The sequence below is a fragment of the Myxocyprinus asiaticus genome, chromosome 34 (genome assembly GCF_019703515.2).
Source record: "Myxocyprinus asiaticus isolate MX2 ecotype Aquarium Trade chromosome 34, UBuf_Myxa_2, whole genome shotgun sequence".
NCBI classification, from domain to species: Eukaryota; Metazoa; Chordata; class Actinopteri; order Cypriniformes; family Catostomidae; genus Myxocyprinus; species Myxocyprinus asiaticus.
The window spans coordinates 27,056,851-27,084,473 of NC_059377.1; the positions used below are offsets into that span (position 1 = coordinate 27,056,851).

General features: G+C 37.3%; 1 protein-coding gene across 1 annotated transcript; it reads left to right on the forward strand.

Moving 5' to 3' along the window:
• Positions 1-1,366: 1,366 nt before the first annotated feature.
• Positions 1,367-25,076, forward strand: LOC127425409 (elongin-A-like). Its single transcript, XM_051671408.1, has 12 exons — positions 1,367-1,517; positions 3,146-3,202; positions 3,293-3,408; positions 5,119-5,639; positions 7,966-8,240; positions 9,948-10,059; positions 13,698-13,850; positions 14,127-14,224; positions 14,422-14,602; positions 17,115-17,241; positions 23,724-23,875; positions 24,117-25,076. Exons 1-12 carry the CDS (start codon positions 1,446-1,448, stop codon positions 24,176-24,178), a joined length of 1,926 nt encoding a protein of 641 aa, XP_051527368.1. The 5' UTR covers positions 1,367-1,445; the 3' UTR covers positions 24,179-25,076.
• The last annotated feature ends 2,547 nt before the right edge of the window (positions 25,077-27,623 follow it).

Below are 27,623 nucleotides of genomic sequence, written 5' to 3' on the forward strand. Positions count from 1 at the left end.
AGTGGAAAGGATGGACCAACCAAAGCTCTGTAACATAAACCTACCAGTCCCAAACCCCACCTACATCTCCATCTCCATATACAGTCACCCACCACTCTCCAAAAAACATTGTGCTTGCCCTCCTACCTCTAACCTGATATGACATACAGTTGAAATCAGAAGTTTAAATACACCTTAGCCAAATACTTTTCAACTCAGTTTTTCATAAATCCTGACATTTAATTGTAGAAAACAACCCCCTAGATCCAGCCCTGCATGCTAAGAATAGGGTTGTAACCACCATAGACATCGAGAGGGACATGTCCCCCCAAAATTTAGATCAATATGGGTTTTTTAAGGGCAGATTCTTAAATGGATAGTTCACTCAAAAATGAACATTCTCTCATCATTTACTCTCCCTCATGCCATCCCAGATGTGTATGACTTTCTATCTTCTGCAGAACACAAACAAATATTTTTAGAAGAATATCTCAGCTCTGCAGGTCCATACAATGCAAGTGAATGGTGACCAGACCATTCAAGCTCAAAAAAGTACATAAAGACATATTAAACCACTGGAGTCATATGGATAACTTTTATGCTGCCTTTGTGTGAGTTTTGAGATTCACTTGCATTGAATGGGCCCACAGAACTGAGATATTCTCTATAAATCTTCATTTGTGTTCAGCAGAAGAAAGAAAGTCATACACATCTGGGATGGCATGAGGGTGAGTAAATGATGAGAGAATTTTATTTTTGGGTGAACTATCCCTTTAAATGTTTAAATCAAAATGAACACCTTTGTCCCTGTTTTCTGTCACTATCAAAACGTACCACAGTGCTGCCATGTTTTTTTGTCATATACCATGTGTTACGTCCTTGTGTTCGTGCATGAGGTCGTAACATCATGGTAATATCGTGGCATTATTTTAAGTACATAGGAGTACCATGTAAATCCAATGGTGTGTGAATATGAAAATCATTGAGTGCCATGGTATATACCAAAATAACATGAATTACCATTTGATTACATACTGTAAGATGGTGTTTGAACATCTGGTTACTATTTTGGTTTAGATGCTTTTCTTCTGTCATGTTTTCAGAGAGGAGTCCTTGTATTTTGACTAATGTAACAAATTAAATATTTTGATACATTCAAAATCCCTTTCGACATGTTGTTGGCACATTTTAGGAAACTGAGTTTGCAAACTACACTGACTGCTTCATTGGGCCTTCCCAAATGGGCTGTATCTGCAATAACTACAATGCTCAATTATCAAAGTCGCCACACTTAATACGTTTTGACGTCATCGTGTTTTTAGCATGATTTATGACAGCTTTATGACGTTCATCCGGGATCTCCATTTGGACTGACGGAAGTTCATAGCAGTCTGAAACAACAGCAGCCCCCCTTCCCCACTGCTGCTGTTGAAGCTGCTTCCGGGCAACATGTTCCAGCTGTAAACATGGCGGAGGAGATACTGGAAGCAGTCGAGAAGTTGCAGTTAAGGCTCACGGAAAATCAAGAGCCTCGCAAGGTAAGAAACCTTCTTGGAGAGACGAAGCGATCGCCTTAGGAAGCGAATACTTCACATCGATTGTTTTACACCTTTTACGACTATGTTATACGCAGTGCTGCGAGTGTCTTCCCGAAAGGGGCATGAAACATTGCTGTCCAGAAAGCCCACGTATTACAATTGCAACGGCAGCAGACCGTGAAATGGGGGATGTTTAGACGAATAAGTCTGAGATAGCTTTGCCTCAGACATTTTTCTCAAACATTTCTCGATCCATCCAAACACCGACAGTCGAAGCTCAGTGTCGAGCCACTTTCTCAGAACCGTGTGCTCAGTTATCAGAAATGACAACCATGAAGCGATTTTATAAGATGGCACTGACAGAAGAAAACAGGCCATGTTTAAAGCAGCGAAGAGTCTGTTAATCACTTGAAGACGAGGAATATTTATTTTTACACGAGCAGGCAGATTAACTACTCGCGATTTCTTCTGTAAATGTTGTCAACAGTTCATGTGCCTACACTAAGGCTGTGTCCCAAGACCTAGTGAGCTGCCTACGTAGATAGCATTATGAGGGGCCGTTCAAACCGAACGCATTCTTGCGTCCGTCCGCGCTGTTTTTCAGCTGGTTTCCTATGTAAACATACACTAGACGGACGTCTTTGACCGATGCGTTACGTTTGTTTGAGCGTAAAAACCCATTCGGTCTGAACGGCACGTACCTAATGCTCTATTGTGCTGTGCCCCAAAGTGCTGTCTATGTAGGCAGCTCACTAGGTTTTGAGATACAGCAACGCGGTCGAACGCGGCCCTGTTCCTTTCTAGGCCACGACGACACTTGGCACTTTTAGAAGTGTTTATCTCATCATGGATTTCTTTTGAATATTTAATTTGATAATTTTGGTATTAAAGGAATAGTTCACCAAAAATGAAAATTCTCATTTACTCACCCTCATGCCATTCTAGATGTGTATGACTTTCTTTCTTCTGCTGAACACAAACAAAGATTTTTAGAAGAATATTTCAGCTCTGTAGGTCTTTACAAAGCAACTGAATGGTGGCCAGAACTTTGAAGTTCCAAAAAACATATAAAGGCAGCATAAAAGTAATCCATAAGACTCCGGTGATTAAAACCATATCTTCAGAAGCGATATGATAAGTATCGGTGAGAAACAGATCAATATTGAAGTCCTTTTTTACTGTCAATCTCAGTCCTTCAGTTGCATTGTATGGACCTACAGAGCTGAGATATTCTTCTAAAAATCTTTGTTTGTGTTCAGCAGAAGAAAGAAAGTCATACACATCTGGGATGGCATGAGGGTGAGTAAATAACAAAAAGTACTACAGTGCTGACATATTTTTGGATATGGTACCATGGTAATACCATGTTTTTTGGTGTATGTACAATGGTAATATCATGGTACTCCAAGGTGCTTTAAAAATGACATGTAAATACTGTGGTACATAATGTGGTATTCATTCGGTAACATGGTATTACCATTTAAAACCATCACTGTGCCATAGTAATGCACTTACAGTATTTTTTTGTAAGAGTATCATATTTTGGTATTTTAATAATAAGTGCATATTTCAGTCTCCTGTCTGTAAGATTCATATTTATTTTTCTCCCCTCATCTTGTTCTGTCTAGCTGCTTAAAACTCTCAAAAGGCTGGGAGAGCTGCCCGTAACCGTAGACATCTTGGTGGTAAGATTATAAGTTTAAATGCTAGTTTCATCTAACAGTTGTTCTAAAATGAGTTCTTTAGCTCGGTTACATTTTCTCAAATTCTTGCAGGAAACAGGTGTTGGAAAGACTGTGAATTCCCTTCGCAAACATGAAGTTGCTGGTGAGTCCGCTAAGAACCTCGTGGCCAAGTGGAAGAAGTTGGTTCCAGAGAAGTCTGCAGACAGGTTAGTTTTACACTAAAGGGGCTCGTATTTTCAAGCGTTTTAGTAAATCAAACACTAGGCTTACTGTGTGTTAATTACTTTGTAATTAAAGGCATAGTTCACTCAAAAATGAAAATTGTGTCATTTACTCACCCTCATTTTGTTCCAAACCTACATGATTTTTTTATCTGCCATTGAACACAAAAGATGTTAAGTAGCATGTTAGTCTCAGTCCCCATGCACTTCCATTGCATTTTTTCTATATAATCAAACGTGAATGGTGACTGAGGCTGTCATGCTGCTGAACATCTCAAAGAAAGTCATTTGGGTTTGGAACTACACAAGGGTGAGTAAATGATGACAATTTTAATTTTTGGGTGAGCTATCGCTGTAAGTGTAAAGATCAACCAATCAGAGAACCTCGGCCAACAAAGCACTCGAAACAAGCCTAGGAGCGACTGCCCACTCCAATGACGCACTTTGAATGACGTAATTGTCTCCCTTCACCCTCAAACTACTTATATATTTGTATATATTGAAATATTTTGCAATATATTGTGAAATTAAAACAGTTTCTACCCCCGAAAGATTTGGAGACTGCAATCCACGCTCTCATAACATCACGCCTGGACTACTGTAATTCCCTATACTGTGGCCTGCCTCAAATTGCGATCTCTCGCCTGCAAATTGTCCAAAATGCTGCAGCGAGACTTCTTACCGGGAAAAAAAAAGAGGGATCACATTTCTCCCATTTTAGCGACTTTACAATGGCTTCCTGTAGAGTTTAGAATCGATTTTAAAATTGCTGTTTTTGTGTACAAGGCTTTATCTGGTGTCGCACCAAAATACATGAGTGACCTTCTGATTCCTTACTCTTCCCAAAGAGCACTTAGGTCTAGTAATCAGCTTCTCTTAACCGTCCCACGTTGTCGCTGTAAAACTAAGGGTGGTCGGGCCTTCTCTGCTGCAGCACATAAACTTTGGAACAGTCTGCCCGTAAATGTGAGGTTTGCTCCTTCACTAGCCAGTTTTAAATCGGCTCTTAAATCTTATTTGTTCTCTCTGGCTTTTGATTAAGATTAGTTTAAGGGTTTTATGTTGAAGTTTTCTGATTGTATTTTATTTAATGTGTTTATATTTTGTACGCAGCATGTTTTCCTTTAATGCTTCTTTTTATATGCTCAACGTTTTATTGTACAGCACTTTGGCGCAACTCTGTTGCTTTTAAATGTGCTATAGAAATACATTTTGACTTGACTTGAAATGTAAAATATATTGTTTCTGTACTTATAATCAACAACCTAAAATCAAGAGTTTTATATATTTCCATCATTTTCTATTTAATTACGTCATTCGCAATGCTTCATGGGGTTGTAGTTCGTGCCCTCATGAAAGATGGTAAATACAGTCTTGTACATTTTGTCTTTTTGTCTGATTTTTCAAATATTTTTTCGCCTCAAAACAAAATTTGTGATGTTTTGATTCACCTCGGAGCTGGTTGGTTTAGTTCATGGTTCACAACTCTTTGTGTGAGATTTGATGGAAAGCCTATGCAAAAAATGAATAGGAAAAATCTTCCGGAACCCAGACGGCCGAAAAAGTGGGCGGGCACTGTTGCTCTCTATTGTGTAATTTACAATGTTTAATCTGATCACAAAAATTCTTTGCAAAACTTGTTGTAGTGTTGCCTTGCAATATGTAAGTTTCAATGTGTTTCATGTTTATGAGAAGACCAAGTGTAAAGGAGGGGCGTTCCCACTCACGCATTAATGAGCCTGGAGGGCATAAACGAATCAGGGAGCGGTCTCCAGAGGAACCTCCACTTATGGAGGAGGAACACCAGGAGGAGATGGAATACCAACATGGCTACTCCCCCTCCCCCCCACAGCACTACAGCCCACAGTACAGGCACAGCAACGAAAGGGAGTATCAGTCAGACGAGTATGAAAGCCCTCCAGAAGAGGAGCTGGAGCCAGAGCTGGAGCCAGAGCCAGAGCCTGAACCCAGTCCCCCACGAAATGACATTAGACACAGCAAACCACACAAAGAGCTGGCCAGAGAGCACAGTTCTCACGATGTCCGGGAACAGGAGAGACGGAAGCACCGTGAACAGGCTGCGGGTGGCAGCAGTAGTGAGGGGAGGACACATAAAGCCAACAGAGAGCAAAAGAGTGGGACGAGTCACAAATCTAAACACGATCGGCATTTAACCTCGCATGAAGACAAGAGGGAAAAGAAAAGAGGAAGTGATGGTGAGAATGTTTGATTTGTCATAAAGCAGTTGCCTTAAGAAACAGTTCACACATAAATGAAAATTCTGTCATTATTTTCTCATACGTGTCATTTCAAACACATATGGTATTGTTTTTTCTGTGGAACACCAAAGTAGAAATTAATTCTTGCTAGGCAGCTGGGTCCCAATTTGATTCCGAATCACAAGCTCTCGATTCGATTCTTATATCGATGCAATATTGTATATATAATATTGCAACAGATCTACAGTATATAGGTGAGAAGATCGATGGCAAACGGCAAGTAGATTGTAATGGTACAGCTTGTTGAATTTGCCAAACATCAGTGTCATGTCCCGGTGCTACAGTACATCAAAGATGTCGTTTTATTTACGCCGACATCACCATGCAAATCGGTGGATTTGCGATGCAGAAACAAAGCAGCAGCAGCAAAGTTGCATTTAACAGCCAGCCTCTTCCAGACGACACGGAGCATGACACTGAGCAAGACGCTCGTAAGTAACAAAAACAAGCTTATTCAAAAATCTGACAACGTAAGAAACCCACCATTACATGAGACTTATTCTCTGGTTTTGACGTCGAAATGTAAACGGGTATATGAGTAAAACATTTGCGCACATTATAAGCCCGTAAAGATTACATGCAATGTGAAACGGGGGAAGAGGCCAAAAACATTTCGTGTGCCGACCGGTTTTTGCTCATGCCGCTAAATAATATCGAATTATGTACTTCTAGCGTAAAACCAGATGTCAGGTTCCTCTCTAGTTTTTTTTTTAACCACTAAATAACACTGAAAGAAGTTTTTTCCTTGCCACAGTCACCTTTGGCTTGTTCACAGGGGGCTTTAAGACATTAAGGCGTGATTTTCTATGAAGCTGCTTTGAAACTATATGTATTGTGAAAAGTGATATACAAATATAAATTACTTGACTGTAGATAAACAAATCTTTCTCAAGAAAAACATGAAAATTGTGAGTTCACATTAGTTTTTCTCATTACAGTCAAACAGAATAAATGCAGTGCTGTTGTTTAAGTTACATTATTATAGAGCTCTGCTTTTTGTTGCCAATGTCAGACACTGTTGTGTCATTTGAGCACTTATAAAAAACATTTAAGTTGAATCCTTGAATAAGTTTGAGCAAAACATTTGTGGGCGCTGTTTTTGTTTTGTTTTTTTAATACAATACAATAAAAAAAAAGTGTATCATATCCTGAGGCTTTGTATCGTAGCGTGAAATGTGTGTATCGTTACATTCAGCGAACGTCACAGACGTGTTTTGGTTAAGCACACATTAACAAGAGCTTATTCACCTTGTCCATGCTATGCGTGATTAGAATACATTTTTTATTTGTTGTTGTTTTTGATCCACAACTGACCGTAAAGAACAGAAAGGATATTAAAAGAGACATTATTCAATGACAAATGGATTGTCTTTGGAAATGCATTACAGGGAACTAGTCAAATCAAACATTTACTTTCAACACGTAGTGAAAGGATCTTGGTGCTCAACTTATTCGCCACTATACTACTGGTGAGTGAATTTTGCTTTTTAAGAATCGTTATCGAGATCGTTCAAATGAATATGCAGTGGAAAATCTATATTTTTACCTAGCCCTAATTCTTGCCATTCAATGACCATGGGCTGTCAAGCTCCAAAAAGTGTAAATATGCCTCAAAAGCACTATAAAAGTAGTCCAAATGACTTTATGCGCTATATTCCATAACTTCTGAAGCTATTTGTTAGGTATGTGTGAGGAACAGATATATAACAGGAATTTAAATGATTATTCACTAATAAACTGAAGCCAGTATTTACGTCTATAATTTATAAAAAAAGTGCGTCGTATTCAGTTACCACATGTGAGAACCAATACCGTTTTGGCATCAGTAATAACATGCCATTTTTCAACCTGGATGCACGTCACTTAGATGCAAGCTTCAGCGGAGGTGAAGATTTTCAGTGAATAACAATTACATTTTCTGTCTTTTCTTCTTACAAACCTGTCATATGGCTTTGAAGACTCGCAATTTAGCACACGAGTTGCTACTTTAATTGTGCTTATTTTTGCTTTTATGGCTTGACAGCCTCTGGTTACTATGAACTGTTGCTTTATGGTATGCAAAATGATTCTTCAAAAATTTCTACTTTTGTGTTCCATGGAATAAATTACAGCATGCAGGTTTGGAACAACATGAGGGTGAGTACATAATGACATAATTTTCATTTTTGGGTGAACTATTCCTTTCATTTTTTAGATAATTCTGTTATTGTATATTGTTGCTAAATCTCAGAACTTAAAACTGATCTGTTTCTTTTTCTTTAAGGAAAATTAAGGGAGAGAAGAGAAGTTCCAGAGCAAGTGGATGAGGATGAGGAGCCATTTGAGGCTCCCACCATGTCTTTTGAATCCTTTCTCACATACGACGCTCCTACCCCAAGCAAAAAAAAGAAAAAGCAGCCCTCGCGGCCCACTCAGCCCCCTGCCCCTGTTCCTTCTGTGTCCTCCAAGTCTAGCAAAGCCAATGGGACCAGCAGTAAACGCTCTAAGCCATCCTCTTCCGCTGTGACCACGGCCACTGTTCCAGTGAAACGCAAGAAGGTGAGGCTGTACTGTATTTTTCTGGCGAGGAAACGGAACTAAGCCGTTATTGAAATGTGCTAATTGCAGTTGACCATTTGTATTAAAGTGAGGCAGTGTTGTAGTACTTGAGACCGGACCGAGTCCAAGACCATATTTTCATGGTCTTGGTCTTGTCATGGACTCGTGAGCAATTTGACTCAGTCTTGACTCGAACTTGAACAAGTGTGGACTCGGACTTAACCCTGAGTCCAGTCGAGTCCCTTTTAAAAAAATATACAGTGGAAAGCTGTTACTTATCTGACAAACATTTTTGACTGATAATATTAGAGATCTTGACGTCATGTCCCGCATTTCAATCTGCTTAGTAGAATCAGAACTAGTGATGCCCAGTTCACAAATAAATCATTCTACTGAGTCGGTTCTTTTCAGCAAATTGGCCAAACCGGTTAGCAAAAAGGTCTGAATCAATTGGCTATTCATTCCGATTTGTTCGTTGGATAAAGTGGATATTTAACTACAGTCAACAAAGGACTGATTTTTTTGAGAGGTAACTTTGAGAAACTTCCTTTGGTGCTGTGTCTTGTTAATAAGCGGTTGTTCACTCCAAATGCGTTATTGCGTCCACCCATGCTGTTTTTCAGTTGTTTTTCTGTGTAAACATGCTAAACAGATGTCTTTGACCTTTGCATTACGTATCGCTGTGTTTTTGGCGTCTCGTGCAGGAGGGCCACAATTGTTTTTCACAATCTTTTGTCAAATTAAAAAGAACATTAACTGTTAAAAACGTGTCTCGAGACACCTGTGTTATACTCTTTTCCCTGATAGTACACGTACAACACCCAGACATCTATTTGATGTGTGTGTTTACATCTGGAAGACGTCTATTTTATGTTGTTTGCTCATCTGCAATACATCAATAAGACGTATGTCAATAAGTATGTCTCGGATGTCAATAAAACAGTCAGCAAATGAGATGTTTATGAAATAGAATGATTGTAAATCTGAACTTTAAGATGTTTAGCAGATGTTAGATGCTTTCCAGATGAAAAGATCTAAAACAGACATCTCGTAGACGTACGTGTGCTATCTGGATTCGTTGCACTGCGTTGGTCTGAACGGCCTCTAGTCTTTTAGAAATGCTTTAGCCATTAGTTACATGAATGCTACACATACAAATGTAAAAATACTTCTCAAAATGTCATCAGAATTGAATGGTTTCTGGAAGGAAAAAAACTGTTTCTGTACGTACCCTGAAATGAAATCTCGCAGGCAAAAGTAAGCAGAATTGCTTACTTGACTTACAGTCAATGAAATATAGTAGTGCAATTGAAGAAATTGTTCACAAATTAAATGTTTATATCACTTTCTGCATAAACATTGTCATATTTAGTACATTAGTGTTTGGTTTTTAGGCCCATTTTAGTTATTGTACAGTTGTACTGTATTTTGTAATGCAGAAATGTTAAATGTTAAAATAATAAATGAGGTTTATTTAATATATGCACCTTTAGTTCTATAAACTATTTAATACATTAAAAACATAAAAAACTCTTGTCTTAGACTAAGATTTTACTGGCATCGGTCTTGACTCGAACTCGACCTACTGTGGTCTCGGACTGCACTTGTACTCAGATGAGCTGGTTTCGACTACAACACTGCTGTGAGCTGGTAGAAAACTAGCATTGTGTCCTTGTGTAGAAGATTTTCAATCCACTCTTTTCTCAGGTTGTGGATGTGGTTCCCACTCTGCCAGAAATCCCTTTGCCAGCCATTCAGCCTAACTACAGACCCCTGCCCTCCATTGATCTTACTCCACTGTCCCCCCAGAGACGCAAAGGTATTTGTTTTGGCACTGTTAGCACAGTTTAAACCCAATCTTATTTGAGCTTTTTTGGTACACCGAAAAGGAACAAAATCAAATTCAGGTTTATTGTTATTTTTACATATTGCAGAGCAATGGACAAAACGAAATTAGGTTCCTTCAGGAAACAACAGTACAACATTTAACAAGCAGACATATGATGCATAGTGAGCTATACAGTGGCAGGAAAAAGTATGTAAACCCTTTGGAATTGGCTGGTTTTCTGCATTAATTAAAATGTAATCTCATCTTCATCAAAGTCACAAGTATAGACAAACACAATGTGCTTAAGATAATAACACACAAACAATTATAATCTTCATGTCTTTATTGAACACATCCCATTAAACATTCACAGTGCTGTGGAAGAAGTAAGTGAACCCTTGTATTAATAATGGTTCGATGGTGAAATCCATCGTAGCTTTTGCGACAGGGTCGTGCGATCTGCTCCCAGAGCAAACAGATGGAACAGTGCATACGGACGCTTGATCAATTTCTGAAGCAACAACTGCACTATTTAAACCACTTTAATGTCACCTGTGCAGGTGAAGAGAGGAGAAGCAGACAGCTGCACATAAAATGAATAGCATGGCATAGATTAATTTTAAATAATAATTAAATACTATTAAATGATTTACAATGCTTAAACAAAAATGAAAAAAATAATATAATCAGTTGAAGTAGTAGTATTCAGTGTGTTTTGATGGAGAACCAATCTTTTTTTTCTTGTGCTTTTTAAGAGATTTTTTAAGGTTCTAAAGAAAGAAACTGAAAAACTGAGATACTCTTTTAAACTATAGAACCATTTATTTAATCTTGTGGATGTTTCATGTTTTGTTCACAGCTAATACTGAATGTAAAGGCCAGTTTATGTAATGTGACTCGTTCTGATTTTTTAAAACCGCTGTTAAATAAAAAGCTGAAAGAGAAATAATAGAGTAAAAAATAAATTTTTAAGAAACTGAAAAAAGAAAGAAATTGAAGGACAAGATGCATCGTGATGCATCGAGAATCATTTTATAATCGAATCGTTACCCTTTGAATCATAATCGAATCGTGAGGCCAGTGAAGAGTCACACCTCTAATGTCTACTGGGTTAAGGTCTGGGCTCTGACTGGGCCACTCCAAAAGGTGGATTTTCTTTTTTAAGCCATTCTGTAGTGGATTTACTTCAATGTTTTGGGTCATTGTCCTGCTGCACAACTCAACTTCTACTGAACTTCAGCTGGCACACAAACACCCTCACATTATCCTGTAGGACAGGGGTCCCCAAACCTTTTTCTGCGAGGGCCACATAATTTTTCCTTTCTTTAATGGGGGGCTAGGGATGCAGCGATTAACCGGTTTCGCGATTAACCGCGCTTTAAAACGTCACGGTTAATTAATCGTAAAGGTTCCGCTAAACCGAGTGTTTCTGTTACACAGAACGGAACTGCTGCAGCTTGCGTAAATTGAAAACAAAGTTACACTAGCGGTGCACCAGCTTAAAATGACGTGCTTATCAGAGGCACGGAGGCTGATTCAAAATCAAAACATTTACTTACTTATGCATATTAATTAGTGTGAACTGTGGGCTTGCTTCTGGCTGGTGAGAAGTCCAATGTCAGGTTCCATTCCTGTCACAGCCAGTCTCAAAGACTGATGCAAATGTTCATCAGTGAGTCTTGATCTCATCTGAGTTTTCATCAGTTTCATGCATGAAAAGGTTTGCTCACAGATATATGTGCTGCCAAAAAGTGTGGACATCTTCATTGCATGCTTTTTGATGTTTGGGTATGTCTCGTATGGGAGGGCAGCATAGAATTCAATGAGACCGTTGGGCTTAAACGCGTCTTTCAGAACATCACAGTTCTGTAACTCAGCCAACTCAAACTGATAAGAAGGCAAGGCTTCGTCAATGTCGGAAGCAAAGGGGTTCTGGAAAAGGCGGATTTCTTTAGGGTGGACATGTAGCTCACGGAACCACACGTCTTCTTTTTGATTGTATTCTTTGAACACAGACACTCTTTCTTGACAGATGAGACAAACAGCCACTTCTTTGCACTGAACAAAAAAATAATCAGTTGTTCACTTTTGGTTAAATACCCTGCATTCTGAATCAACCTTTCTCTTTCCCAACCGTTTCGCCATTTTGTCGTCTCTTTGAATTTTCTCGCTGGCTCGCGCGTCACCTGTTCGATCGCGATGGCACGTTATGTTGAATGTACTATTCTGTTGGTAGGTGAATTTTACAAATAATTAGGCTACGTTAATAACTAAGGGAAATTTTAGTTTGAAAGCCAACCTTTATTATCAAATACAGACATGATATAAGTAAAACATATATTTAAAATTGCATTTTAAAATGACAAAATATGTCTCTGGCATTGTTCAGAGGGCCGATCCAAATGTGGGGGCCGTAATTTGGGGACCCCTGCTGTAGGATATCTTGATTAACTTGGGAATTCATTTTTCCCTCAATGATGGCAAGCGTTCCAGGTCCTGAAGCAGCAAAGCAGCCCCAAATCATGATGCTCCCTCCACCGCACTTCACCGTTGGGATGATGTTTTCATGTTGGTATGCGGTGTCCTTTTTACACCATACATAGTGCTGCATGTTCTTCCCAAACAATTCAAACTTAGATTCATCAGTCCACAAAACATTTTTCCATTAGCGTTGTGGAGTGTCAGAGTGGTCAAACTTCAGGTGCGTAGCAATGTTTTTGTTGGAAGGCAGCGACTACCTTCATGATGTCCTGCCATGGACACCATGCCTGTTTAATGATTTCCGTGTAGTAGACTCATGAACAGGGATGTTAACCAGTTCCAGTGATTCCTTCAAGTCTTTAACTGTCACTGTAGGGTTCTTTTTTACCTCATTGAGCATTCTGTAGTGTGCCCTTTGAGTCATCTTGGGCCACTTCGAGGGAAAGTAGCCACAGTACTAAATCTTCTCTATTTATAAACCATTTGTCTAACTATGGACAGATGAATATCTAAGCTTTTTGAGATAACTTTATAACCCTTTCCAGCTTTACGCAAAGCAACAATTCTTGAACGTAGGTCTTCCGAGACCTCTTTTTTGTGAGGCATGGTCCACATCAGCAGATGCTTCTTGTGAATAGCAAACTCAAAATGTTTGAGTGCTTTTTATAAGTCAAAGTAGCTCTAACCCACACCTCCAATCTTGTTTTATTAATTGGATGCCAGGTTAGCCAACTCCTAACTCAATTAGCTTTTGTTGACGTTGTTAGCCACATAATTGTTTCCAACCTACACTGTGAATGTTTGAATGATTTATTCAATATGTACAAGAACAATACAATAATTTGTGTGTTATTAGTAAAAACAGATTGTGTTTGTTCATTATTATAACTTAGATAAAGATCCAACCAGATTTAAAGTTAAATTTATACATAAATGCAGGTAATTCCAAAGGGTTCACATATTTTTTCTTACCACTGTATATGCCTACCAGTAAATTACAACAGCTATTAGACAGTATTAACTGTATTTAAGACAGTATTTACACAAGACTGAGTTGGCGAATGTATTTTATTATAATGAATAACTAAATAAAATGTTTCCATCTGCATGGACTTTGAATATGCTCCTCAGTTTAATTTCTCTTCCAGTCCCTGTGTCATATGATGAAGAAGATGCTGGCTGCATAGGTCGACGGCTTAACTCTAAAATGGTGGTGTACTCTGGCTCCAAGACGGCATACTTACCAAAAATGATGAGCCTGTATGAACAGTGTATTAGAGTCCTCCAGAACAACATTGATTGTAAGTTTTCTACCATCAAAATTATCAGAATATTTTTTCATGTTTATATGTCTTCAGAGATCCACCTTTGATCAATTATTTTAATAGCATTATTGTTTAACAATTTTGTTTGTTTTAACAGGATTAAAGAAATGTATAAGAAACTGAATGTTGCACAAGTGTATTCCAAATAAAAAGGTGTTGATCAAATCAGGCATAACCTGATTCATTCATCATAGCCTGAATGAATCAGGTTATGAATCAGCTTTTTTGCTGATGTTACTCATATTCTCCCAGCAATCGATGAAGTGGGTGGAGTGCCATTTGAGATTCTGGAACCGGTTCTGGAGAGATGCACACCTGAGCAGCTTTATAGGATTGAGCAGTGTAATCAGGTATGTGTGCCAACACACACGAAACCAACACAGACACTGACCATGACTTTCACAATAGCTATTTATTGTGTATAGCTATGAATTGTTAGTCATTATGCCATAGAAAAATAAAGTACTTTTCCTCATCAAAACTTGCTCTTTTGTACATATAGTGCTATAGTGGAAAAATCTGTCATTATAAGTGTCTCTTCTCTCAGTATTTCACAGAAGACTCCGATGATTTGTGGATGAGACACTGCCAGCGGGATTTTAAGCATGAAGCTCCTCAGGAGTTAGAGTCTTGGAGGGAACTGTATCTCCGGCTCCATGAGGAACGAGAAGAGCGTCTGCGCAAACTCACGATGAACATCAGCTCTGCCCATGCAAACAAACCTAAAGGTAAACAGACACACACAAATGGCCACTTTAATAACCATATTTAGATAATGTGTTACATTGCATTATGTGTAAAATTGTACATATAATTTAGGCTTTTTAGGCTATGTAATTTCTTCTACAGACATGCTAAAACTATTGTGTGGTTCACAGACTGGAATAAAAAATGGTTAAAATATGGGTGAGCATTCACTGAACAGCGCTCAGGAGGATAATTATTTATTTTATTTTATTTTTTTATTGGGGAAAGATTGTCCTTGACAACATCTGGTTACATACATTTGTCTCAGTTTCAGCCTTCCCACACATTTTAAGTTTTGCACATCATTTTTAATATCCACAGGTTAAATACAATCTTTTTTCCAAATAGAAAGCAAGTTCTTTGAAGACGAAAAGCAATAAGCCTAAGCAAGAAGAGTACTTATTCAAGTACTTATACAGTATAGACACACTCATTATATGTCATGTACAGTTGAAGTCAGAAATTTACATACACCTTAGCCAAATACATTTAAACTCAGTTTTTCACAATTCCTGACATTTAATCATAGAAAACATTCTCCGTCTTAGGTCAGTTAGGATCACTACTTTATTTTTAGAATATGAAATGTCAGAATAATAGTAGAGAGAATTATTTATTTCAGCCTTTATTTCTTTCATCACATTCCAGTGGGTCAGAAGTTTACATACACTTTGTTAGTATTTGGTAGCATTGCCTTTAAATTGTTTAACTTGGGTCAAACATTTAGGGTAGCCTTCCACAAGCTTCTCACAATAAGTTGCTGGAATTTTGGCCCATTCCTCCAGACAGAACTGGTGTAACTGAGTCAGGTTTGTAGGTCTCCTTGCTCGCACATGCCTTTTCAGTTCTGCCAACAAATTTTCTATTGGATTGAGGTCAGGGCTTTGTGATGGCCACTCTAAAACCTTGACTTTGTTGTTCTTAAGCCATTTTGACACAACTTTGGAGGTATGCTTGGGGTCATTGTTCATGGAAGACCCATTTGTGACTGAGCTCTAACTTCCTGGCTGATGTCTTGAGATGTTGCTTCAATATATCCACATAATTTTCCTTCCTCATGATGCCATCTATTTTGTGAAGTGCACCAGTCCCTCCTGCAGCAAAGCACCCCCACAACATGATGCTGCCACGCCCATGCTTCACTGTTGGGATGGTGTTCTTTGGCTTGCAAGCCTCACCCTTTTTCCTCCAAATATAACGATGGTCATTATGGCCAAAAAGTATGTCCCCATGTGCACTTGCAAACTGTAGTCTAGATTTTTTTTTTTGGTAGTTTTGGAGCAGTGGCTTCTTCCTGGGCAGCCTTTCAGGTTATGTCGATATAGGACTCGTTTTACTGTGGATATAGACACTTGTCTACCTGTGTCCTCCAGCATCTTCACAAGGTCCTTTGCTGTTGTTCTGGGATTGATTTGCACTTTTCGCACCAAACTACGTTCATCTCTAGGAGACAGAATGTGTCTCCCTCCTGAGCGGTATGATGGCTGCGTGGTCCCATGGTGTTTATACTTGGGTATACTTGCGTATTGTTTGTACAGATGAACGTGGTACCTTCAGGCATTTGGAAATTGCTCCCAAGGATGAACCAGACTTGTGAAGGTCCACACATTTTTTTTTTTCTGAGGTCTTGGCTGTTTTCTTTTGATTTTTCCATGATGTCAAGCAAAGAGGCACTGAGTTTTAAGATAGGCCTTAAAATACATCCACATGTACACCTCCTATCAGAAGCTAATTATCTAAAGGCTTGACATCATTTTCTGGAATTTTCCAAGGCACAGTTAACTTAGTGTTTGTAAACTTCTGACCCACTTGAACTGTGATATAGTCAATTAAAAGTGAAACAGTCTGTCTGTAAATAATTGTTGGAAAAATTATTCGTGTCATGTACAAATTAGATGTCCTAAATGACTTGCCAAAACTATAGTTTGCTAATATTAAATCTGTGGAGTGGTTAAAAATGAGTTTTAGGCTGAAGTCCTTAAGTGTATGTAAACTTCTGACTTTAACTGTATACATTATAAGCACTCTACACAGAAAATATATATGGTTGAATAGGAGTTACATGCTCAGTCCATTTAGTCCAGCAGTCAATAAATCAAGAGAAGTACGCATAATGTTTTTTTTCCATGTAGGGCGGCACGGTGGCTCAGTGGATAGCACTGTCACCTCACAGCAAGAAAGTCCCTGGTCCCCGAGTCCCGGCTCATTCAGGGCCTTTCTGTGTGGAGTTTGCGTGTTCTCCCCGTGTTCGCATGGGTTTCCTCTGGGTGCTCTGGTTTCCCCCGCAGTCCAAAAAACAATTTAATTGGAGACCTTAAATTGCCCATAGTTGAGAGCGTGAGTGTGAATATGCATATCTGTATGTGTTTACCCTGTGATGGACTTGTCCAGGGTGTTTCCCTGCCTTCGGCCCAAGACAGCTGGGATTGGCTCCAGCACTATAGAAAATGGTGGATAATGTTTGTATGTATGTGTATTATTCACTCTCAACAGGGCGGCAGGTTAAAATGGCATTTGTCAACTCTGTTGCTAAGCCGCCACGTGATGTCCGCCGGAGACAGGAGAAATTTGGCACTAAAAACGGTTCTCCCAGCACAAGCGCTGCTGCTCCCACTGCCAAGTACGTGAATGCTTCACTATTCACCTTGACTACTTCTTAATGGAATAATTCACCAAAAAAATTAACATTTTCTCATCATTTACTCATCGTCTTGCCATCCCAGATGTATATGACTTTCTTTCTTCTGCTGAACACAAATGAGCACAAAGAATTTTTCACATCTGTTGATCCATACTATGCAAGTTAATGTACCAAAACTTTGAAGCTCCAAAAGCATATAAAGGCAGCATAAAAGTAATCCATATGACTCCAGTGGTTAAATCCATATCTTCAGAAGTGATATGGTAGGTGTGCGTGAGAAACAGATCAGTTTAAGTAATTTTTTACTATCAATGTCCACTTTTCACTTTCATTCTTTATGCATATCACCACCTACTGGGCAGGGAGGAGAATTTATAGTAAAAAAGGACTTTAAATATTGATCCGTTTCTCACCCACACCTATCATATTTCTTTTTTTTTTTTTTTTGTTCAAAGTCTTTTTATTAATATTTTACATAGTATAATATAACAGCAATTTCAAAAACAGATTAAGATGAAATCAATTCTCTTGCTCCAACAGAGCTCCCCATCCCTACTGCACCATTACATATTATCTTACAGACTTTTCTGTACCATATTATCATGGCCTTACAGGGTCAGATATAAGAAAAATAAGGAGGGAAAGAAAGAGAAAGAAAAATAAATAAATAAATAAAATTAATAATTCACACAGGATAAATTACATTTGGATCCATTTGCTGTATGCAAGTCAGCACTGGTTGCCAAATAATGAAAAAAGTTTGACTACAGCCTTTAGTGGAGTATCGAATCTTCTCTAGTGCAAGATGATGAATAAGATCCCTGATCCAATGACTAAAATTAGGTGGAGATCTGTCCTTCCACTTAAGCAATATAAGACATCTAGCTAATAAATTTGAGAAAGCAATCATATTTTTAGCATTATTATCTAAACAGAGTTCTGTAGTTAAACCGAATATTGCAAGAATGGGGGAAGGATTAATAGATAAATGCATAACTCCTGAAAGAAAATTTAATATTAATTGCAAATAATTAATAAACTTAGGACATGACCAAAACACGTGTGTATGATTAGCTATCTCAACTCTACACCTATCACACAAGGAGTCTATATTTGATGAAAATTGTGCAAATTTAGCTTTTGTCCAGTGTAGGCGGTGAACTACTTTGAATTGAATAATTGTATGTCGTAAACAGATTGAGGTTGAATGAATCTTATTTATAATATCTTGCCATGCTTCTTCTGAAAATTGCATATCAAGTTACTTTCCCATTGTTGCTTTGATTTAGTCAAAGATGTTAAATTTTGTGAGGAAATCAGAGTATATCAGACCTATATTATTCTTGGAGAGTGGGCTGATTTTCAAAATGATATCAAGTAGAGATTCAATAGGTAGAGCTGGAAAGTAAATAGTGTTAGATGTCATAAAACTGCGAATCTGCAAATATCTGAAGAAATGTGTATTTGGAATATTATATTTTGCTCTTATTTGCTGAAACGACATAAAGCTATTATCATTATATAGATCTTTCAATGTGACAAGTCCTGTCTCTTCCCAGTAATTAAAAGCAGTGTCTATAATAGAGGGAGTAAACATATGATTTGTCATGATAGGGGCATGCAATGAGAGATCAGTGAGCGAAAAATCTCGTCTAAATTGGTTCCAAATTTTAAAAGATGCTCTAACAATTGGGTTTAAAGAATGTTTAGACAATGACTCAGAAAGAGGTATCTTTGTACAAAGTAGAGCAGGTAATGATGTGGGCCTACAAGAAGCTTTTTCTAACAACAGCCATGCCGGGTTGTCAGAAGGGTTGATCCAATACAACTTAAATTTAATATTAGAAGCCCAGTAGTAATGCTGAAGATTAGGGAGGGACAGTCCACCACAAGAGCGATGTATTTGTAGTATATCTTTACGTATCCGAGGGATTTTCCTATTCCAGATAAAGTCAGATATCAGGGTGTCTATATGCATGAAGAAAGATTTTGTTAAAAAAATAGGAAGACTTTGAAACAAAAACAAAAATCTAGGCAACACATTCATTTTGACCGTGTTAATTCTACCTCCTAAAGATAATAAGAGCAGGTTCCAACGGTCAAGATCCTCTTTTAAATTGTTTATGAGTGGGCAGAAGTTAGCTTTATAGAGTTTATTATATTTATAAGTAATCCAGATACTCAAGTATTTAAACTTTTCTGTACTTATTTTAAATGGAAAAGAGTTAGATTATGTAGAATGAGATGTTAGATTTTATAGGCATGCGTTCACTTTTCTGTAGATTAACTTTATATCCAGAGATTTTGCCAAAGACATCTAACAGTCCAATCAGTACTGGTAAGCTTGTAAGTGGATGAGATAAGTATACAAGCATATCATCTGCGTAGAGAGAAACTTTGTTCGATACCTCTTCTGTGAATTCCCCTAATAGCAATCTGCTCACGTAAAGCCACAGCTAGTGGTTCAGTTACTAACGCAAATAAAAGGGGTGATAAAGGACAACCCTGTCTCGTGCCACGCTGTAGAGAGAAAAAGGGAGATAAGTTATTATTTGTACGTACAGCCGCCACAGGGGATGTATAAAGAACTTTAATCCATTGAGTTAATTTTGAACCAAACCCGAATTTCTTCAAAACATAAAACAGATAGTCCCACTCCACCCGGTCAAAACCTTTCTCAGCATCGAGTGATAATATTACCTCAGGGACATCAGATGGAGTGGGATCATAAAGAATATTTAAGAGCCGACGTATATTAAAAAACAATTGTCGATTTTTGATAAATCCAGTTTGATCACTGGATATTATAGAAGGCAGAACAGTTTCTAACCTACGAGCCAACATTTTAGCTAGGATTTTACTGTCCACATTAAGAAGAGAGATGGGGTGATAAGAGCCACAGTCAAGAGGATCTTTTTTTTTCTTGAGAATGAGCGATATGACTGCTTCTCGCATAGTTGGAGGTAGGGTACCAGAAGAAAAAGATTCCTCAAATACACTTAATAAAAATGGAGATAATTCATTCTTAAATTTTTTATAAAACTCGCTCGGAAACCCATCTGGGCCAGGTGATTTTCCGTTTTGCATTAACATTACTGAGGCGTTAATTTCTTCAACCGAAAAGGGAGTTTCGAGTTCAACTGCTGTCTCGCTGTCAATTGGAGGAATGGTAATCTTATCAAAAAATGAAGAAAACAGCTTCTTATCCTTATGGGATTCAGAAGTATATAATTCTGAATAGAACTCATAAAAACAATGATTGATCTGTGAGTGTTCTGTATACCTAAGGCCTAATTTATCTTTTATTTGGGATATATTGTGATCCGCCGTCTTTTGTCTCAGTTGATGAGCCAAAACTCTCCCAGCCTTCTCACCATGTTCATATGTTTTATAGCATGTTTTGTCCATCAGATTTTCAATGTGTTTAGAACTTAAAAGATTATATTCTGTTTGAAGTGATAATCGTTGTTTATATAAATTAGGCGATGATTTCTGGGTCAGGGTTGCATCTATTTTTAGTATAGCATTTTCAAATTTCTCAAGTCTGGCTGTTTGTGCTTTTCTAATGTGGGAACTGTAAGATATTCCTGTCAAATATGCTTTCATTGCTTCCCATATAACTGAAAAAGGCATTCCCAGGGTTTGGTTATGTTCAAGAAATGTTTTTATCTTAGACAATATAAGTTTAACAAATGCTTCATCTGAAAGCAACAAAGTGTTTAAGCGCCAGGGACGATATCTGTCATATGTAACTGGTATGCATAATGTCATTGATAGCGGGGCATGATCTGAGATAACAATAGCATGATACTCACAAATAATTAATTAAAGGGAGAAGATTCTTGTCTATGAAAAAATAGTCTATACACGAATAAGTTTGATGAACAGGTGAGAAAAAAGAATAACTTCTTGACCCATGATTGCGAAAACGGCAGACATCAGATATCCCATATGTGTCAAGAAATAATTTAATGGTATCGGCTGATTTGGATGGAATGGTAGCTTTGATAGAACTACGATCTAACAATGAAGACATTACGTAATTCATATCTCCTCCTAGTATCAAATAGTGTGTGTCCAGTTTTGGTAGTTTAGAAAAAATGTTTGTGAAAAAGACTATCATCATAATTTGGTGCATATACATTAGCTAGGACAACTGGTATGTTGTAAAGTTTACCAACTACTATGACATAGCGACCTGTAGAGTCTGCTACGACCATCGAAACCTTAAATGAGATATTTTTTTCAATAAGAATTGCTGTGCCTCTAGATTTAGAATTAAAATTAGAGTGATATAACTGACCTACCCACTCACACTTCAATCTAAAATGGTCTTTTTTTACATAAATGAGTTTCCTGAAGAAAGGCAATCCCCACTTTAAGTTGTTTTAAATGCAGAAGTACTTTTCTACGCTTGACAGGGTGATTTAAGGACTTAACATTCCAGCTAACAAAATTTAGATTGCAACCTGCTGATCTACTGGCTGTATTAACCATTTTTTATTTAAAAAAAAAAAAAAAAACAGAATCCAGCCATGATCGCATAGGATCTGAGCAAGTATAACAGTAGTCCCTCCTCTAAATTAACAGAAAAAATGCAGATTGAGTAAAGTGCAAAATAAGAATCTGGTGCAGTAAAAACCCACCCCCATTCACCCAAAAGGACAGAGTGAACCCCAAACCCATTGAAAAGACATCCACACATTTAAGTGCTTGTTATGGAGAAATCACATTGTAGCAGGCGCTCCTAGTCAAAATAAAAATAAAGAGCATATAACCTATTATCAATATTAGTCTCAAAGGCAATGTGGTCCTTTTACAAAAATAAAAAATTACATATGAATGAATATTAACATGTCTAAAAAAAATTTAAAAAAAGTCTTACTGCAAAATGTAGTACCATGCCATACATCTTTAAATATTAAACAATATATTCACAGCAAAGTCATCTACTCACCAACTGGAGAGAGATAGGAAAACAAAAGAGAGAAAAAAGAAAACACACGTTAAGTGTGTGTAAATATGTATGCTGTATCTGTCCTCGACAAGTTTATCTGCTATGCAACATTATCCAACACAATGTTTCTCTTCACATATGCCATGGCCTCGACTGGGTCGCAAAACTCCTCCTCGTTGCCACTGTGAGTGATTCGAAGCTTTGCTGTGTGAAAGATGCCATAGCGTACTCCGCCTCGGCCTCGTAGCAACTTCTTAACATCATTAAACGCAGATCTTGCGCGAGCCACGCTTGGAGGATAGTCTGGGAATATGAAAATTGTGGATCTTTGAATCGCAGGGGTCCAGCCTCTCTGGCTCTGCATAGGATCTCGACACAATCCTGGAAATAATGCAATTTGGCCACAATTACCCAAGGTTTACCCTCAGTCTGCCTCGACTGGAGACCGTGATGTGATCTGTCCACAAGCACTTCCCTGTCCATGCCAAGGACGTCTTTTAGCAGCTTTGAGACTGAGGCTGGAGAGCTCGAACCTGGCCCCTCTGCCACGTTCAGTATACGGATATTTGACCTCCTCATCCTCCCCTCCATATCAATGCATTTCTCCTGTAGACCCGCAACTGCTGTTTCAAGTGTACTCACAGACGCTTGTAATGAGGTCACATCATCTGAACACACCGATAACCCATTTTCTATATCGGTTACCGTCTTTTTCATAGTTTCTAAATCTGAGCGCAACAGCGCGATGTTGCCGACAACCTCCGTTTTAACGGCGTGCAATTCTGACCTCATATTGTTGAATTCGTCCACAAGAACAGTCTACAATTCAGCCCTGAGCAGCGTAGGGATATCATTTCTCATCAGCGACAGAATTTCTGCTTTCATATCCGCCATTTCTGTTTGTTTCTCCGGCGATTTCTGGTCACTGCATGAGGTGCCAGGCCTACTCGCAATACTTCTCCCCGTATATGTGTACTGTCGCAGACTTTTTGCCATTTATGTACCGCAGTAATTAAATTTTTTTTTTTTCAAAAACAAGAGGCGCAACAACAGAATGTTTTAGTGCCAATTTAAAGCAATAAAACGCCCAAAAATATAATTAATTTAACGAAATTTAACGGAGCTCACCAAAAACACAACTTACTCCATGCCTGCTCACCAGCACCCCCCACCTATCATATTTCTTCAGAAGGCATGGATTTAACCACTGGAGTCGTATTGATTACTTTTATGCTGCCTTTATTTGCTTTTTGGAGCATCACAATTTTGGTACCCATTCACTTGCATTGAATGGACGTACAGAGCTGAAATATTCTTCTAAAAATCTTTTATTTTATGTTCTGCAGAAGAAAGCAAGTCATACACATCTGGGATGGCATGAGGGTGACTAAATGATGAGAATTTTCATTTTTGGGTGAACTATTTAAGTTCAACCCTTTAAGTTGAAGCTCATTTTGACGCATGATTAAAAAAATGGGGATAAATTATGATTCCTCATACACAGGATCAGACCAGCATCAAACTACAGCTACCTTAGCAAGTCCAGTGATCAAGGTGGCCAGTCATCTTGCAGCAGTCCCCCTGAATCCTCCTCTCGCCCCTCTGCTCCCAACAGTGCTGGTGGCTCCAGTGCCAGAGAAAAACCACAGGTCAAAAGTGAGTCAGAGTGGAAATACTGTAGTTATGACAGCAAATATCTTGTACATACAGCTTTCTCTTTATATACCTTAAATTCTTGTATGCAATGATTTCTTGCATGCAAATAAATATATATTGTGTATTTACTGTGTTGATGAGATGATAATTTCCAATATTTTGCCCACAAGTTGAATTGTTTGTAACTTGTTGTTTTTGAACAGATTGCTCAATTCTTTACCACTTTTTCTTCTTTTTTTAGAAATTGCCCCAATGATGGCTAAGACTATCAAAGCATTCAAGAACAGATTTTCCAGGCGGTAAAGGGAAGAAAATGGCTGATTTTAGTGTATGAGAAGAGAGAGAGAGAGACTGGTGGAGGAAACATTTTTTTTTGCTGTAATGCTTCATAGGAAGCATTCAGTGCCCTCTCACCTCTTATGTTTTTTGCTTTCAGTATTATCAGTACAGCTCACTGGAAGCAATCACAAAAATATCCACATCAGCAACCATCAACACTTAAAGGTACACTCAGTATTTTTTATGTTCATGTTACGCTGGCCAATATGGCAGACGTCTTAGACTTCAAAAATTTTTAACCGATGTCCGCTATTCATTGCTAGCCATTAATGTTTTTTATCCTGTGAGAGAAAGTGTCCATTAATGGGGAGATTATTGAGATAAAGTGAGTTGTATTCAGTTGGTAATGTGATCTCAACATGAGGCTGTCCACTCCTTGTAAAATGAAACAGCTTTTATTAAGCTACTGATATAACTGGATTCTTCATCTCGTGTGAGTGTTCATGATTTTAATCATATTTTTCAAATGTACTATTCATTTCTTTATGTGTAAAAGATTGCTGAGTGCACCTTTAATTATGTCATAGCATTTCCTTCATTCTTACATGAACACACAATGAAATCAAGTGGTACACTACAGATTACCATGAGAAACCAGAATTACTGTTATATGTTTATTTAATTGCTTACTGCTTTAACAATTTCATTGTCATGGAAGTGAGTAAATGATCATATGGTAGAGTGAAAGGATAAATTAGATGCAAAAATTCAAGAACTCTACACTTCCACACCATCATATTTATTTTAAAGTCTTTGGACCTGACAGCCCTGAACCTTGCCTTGAATGAAAGATCAAGAATTCATTTTAATAGATTTTAAGTGTTCTATGGACGTTTTTAATAAAATCCATGTGTTGCTCTCACCATTTTCTTACTTTTTCATGAATATATGACTTGATGTTAATTTTTCTATTCCAGATCTATGAAGTTATTCAAAAATACATTAAATATGCAATTCACACAAAACAATTACTTGAATACACCTATACTATGAAGAACATGTCTTCAATTTCTGAGTTTTTAGTCATTTTGATATTTTTCTGGGGCTTACAGTTAAAAATGTCCAAGTGGTGTAACCGTCCCTAGACAATTATACATTTTTATTATTAATAATAAAAATAAGTCTCACTAGATGCTAAAAATCTTGAAAAAAGAAATGTCGATAAGTAGTTGAGAATCATCTTTTATTATGATTTTTTTTTTTTTTAAATAAGCAATGCATTTATATATATATATATTTTGAAAATCCACCTTATCAAAGTCAGGTGGTGTAACCAACATGCAAGGTAGCCATTCTGACAAAAACAAACAACGTAAAACAGAGGACCCTGTTAGACTATCATGATGATCCTGTATATGAGGTTTTTAAAAACTTTAGGATATTTTCATATTTTATGAAAAGGCACATTTTGTTTAAGTACAACAGATTAACTCTAAGAAAAACTTCTTGATATTCGTGATTCAAAATGTCTTGATATTTATTTAAAAAATTGCCTTGAAAAATATGTTTGAAAACTCTATTTTGTTTGTAAATAATGATTAAAGGAATATTCCGGGTTTAATAAGCTCAATCGAAAGCATTTGTAGCATAATGTTGATTACCACAAACATTTATTTTGACTCACTCCTCCTTTTCTTTTAAAAAAAGCAAAAATCTGGGTTACAGTGAGGAACTTACAATGGTAGTGAATGGGGGCCAATCCATAAACATTAAAATACTCACTGTTTCAAAAGTATATCCACAAGACATAAACAATATGAGTGTTAACATTATTTTAGTGTGATAAAATTGCTTACTTTTCTGTGTAAAGTTATAGCCAATTTTACAACGTCATTGCCTTGACGATGTAATGTCAACAAACACTAAAATTACTGGTAAACTGATGATATAAACAACTTAGCTCAAATAACGTGTTTTAACACAATTATTAATGTAAGTGCTTTTATAAAATTATAAGCTTCACATTTCTGCCTTTTAAACACTCCAAAAATTGGCCCCATTCACTTTCATTGTGAGTGGATCACTGTAATATCGATTTTTGATTTTTTTTTTTTTAAAGAAAGGAGGGACAAGTTAAATTATTTTTTTGTGATAATCAACATTATGCCATTATCAACAAATGCTGCCAGTTGAGCTTAACTTGTATTGAACCTGGATTATTTTTATTTTATTTTTTTTGCAGAAAATTGTATAAATATTTTCAAGATATGTATGAAATCAACATGGACACAAATATTACATTTCTACGAACACATGTAGTTTAAACTAAATTTTTAAAAGGTTTCTCATTTTTACCTCGAACAACCTTTTTTGTCAATAACCAGGGGTGTAAAAGGTACTCAGAAATTGTGAAAGTATGGATACCGAGTGAAAATTTTACTCAATTAAAAGTCTAAGTATCTAGCCAAAAACATACTTGATTGAAAGTAAAAAAGTATTCACATTAAATTGGACTTAAGTATTAAAAAATAAAAAGTAACTTCTTTACTATAGATAGAATGAAATCAAGAGATAAGATTGTGTGAGAGAGGATGTTAAATTCAATTGGTTTGTTAGGTCACCTTTTTACTGTGTCCGACGACTGTCATAATTGTCACATTCACAACCTGGTCAAAGAATCATGTTACAATGACTAAATGTTTGCTAAATTATTTTTATGTAGCCTGTTGTAATTAACACAGAAATTTCCTGGTGGAATGAACACAAGAGGAGCTATAACAACGACTTTTATTCACTTTCACAAAAGTCATGAGTAAAACGGCAGATTATCAGTTCATAAACACTTACTTTTCGCCATTTTCCTCACATAATGCTATCTTATGACATCTAAACACTTTTACTGTAGCGTATGACTCATTTTAACATTTGCATTACATCAAGTATGATCAAATTGTGCAGTAGCTCAACTTAGAGTTTTGCACTTGTGATGTAAAGGACTGGAGTACGAGTCCTGAAGAACACGCGAGTCGACACGAGGCGAAAGTGTCATAGAAGCACCACAAAATAACGTGGTATCTTCAGAAACTGTGTTTTTCATCTCACATTTGCTTTTTCTGACACTGTCTGTTAGTTTTAGGTTTAAAGGAATAGTTCACCCAAAAATGAAAATTTACTTACCCTGATGCCATCCAGGATTGGATAGACTGTCTGTCTTCATCAGAACACAAATGAAGGTTTTTAGGAGATGGAGCTCTGTCAGGTCCTTATAAAAGAAGTAAATGGGTGCCAGCACTTTGACGGTTCAAAAGTCATATTTAGGTGATCAATGAATGTCTTCTAAAGCGAATCGATAACTTTGTGTAAAAATAAATCGATAATTAAAACTTTATTAACTTTTAAAAAGCGCTTCTACAAACAGCTGACGCGAAGCGTGACGTAAGCGTGTTGACGAGTTCACGCAAGAATTTGG

Excerpts from the sequence above, each read along its gene's own strand:
- LOC127425409 (XM_051671408.1), top strand. The coding sequence starts at position 1,446 with ATGGCGGAGGAGATACTGGAAGCAGTCGAGAAGTTGCAGTTAAGGCTC. Across the intron at positions 3,409-5,118 it reads CCAGAGAAGTCTGCAGACAG|ACCAAGTGTAAAGGAGGGGC; the intron begins GTTAGTTTTACA and ends GTTTATGAGAAG. Across the intron at positions 10,060-13,697 it reads GTCCCCCCAGAGACGCAAAG|TCCCTGTGTCATATGATGAA; the intron begins GTATTTGTTTTG and ends TTTCTCTTCCAG.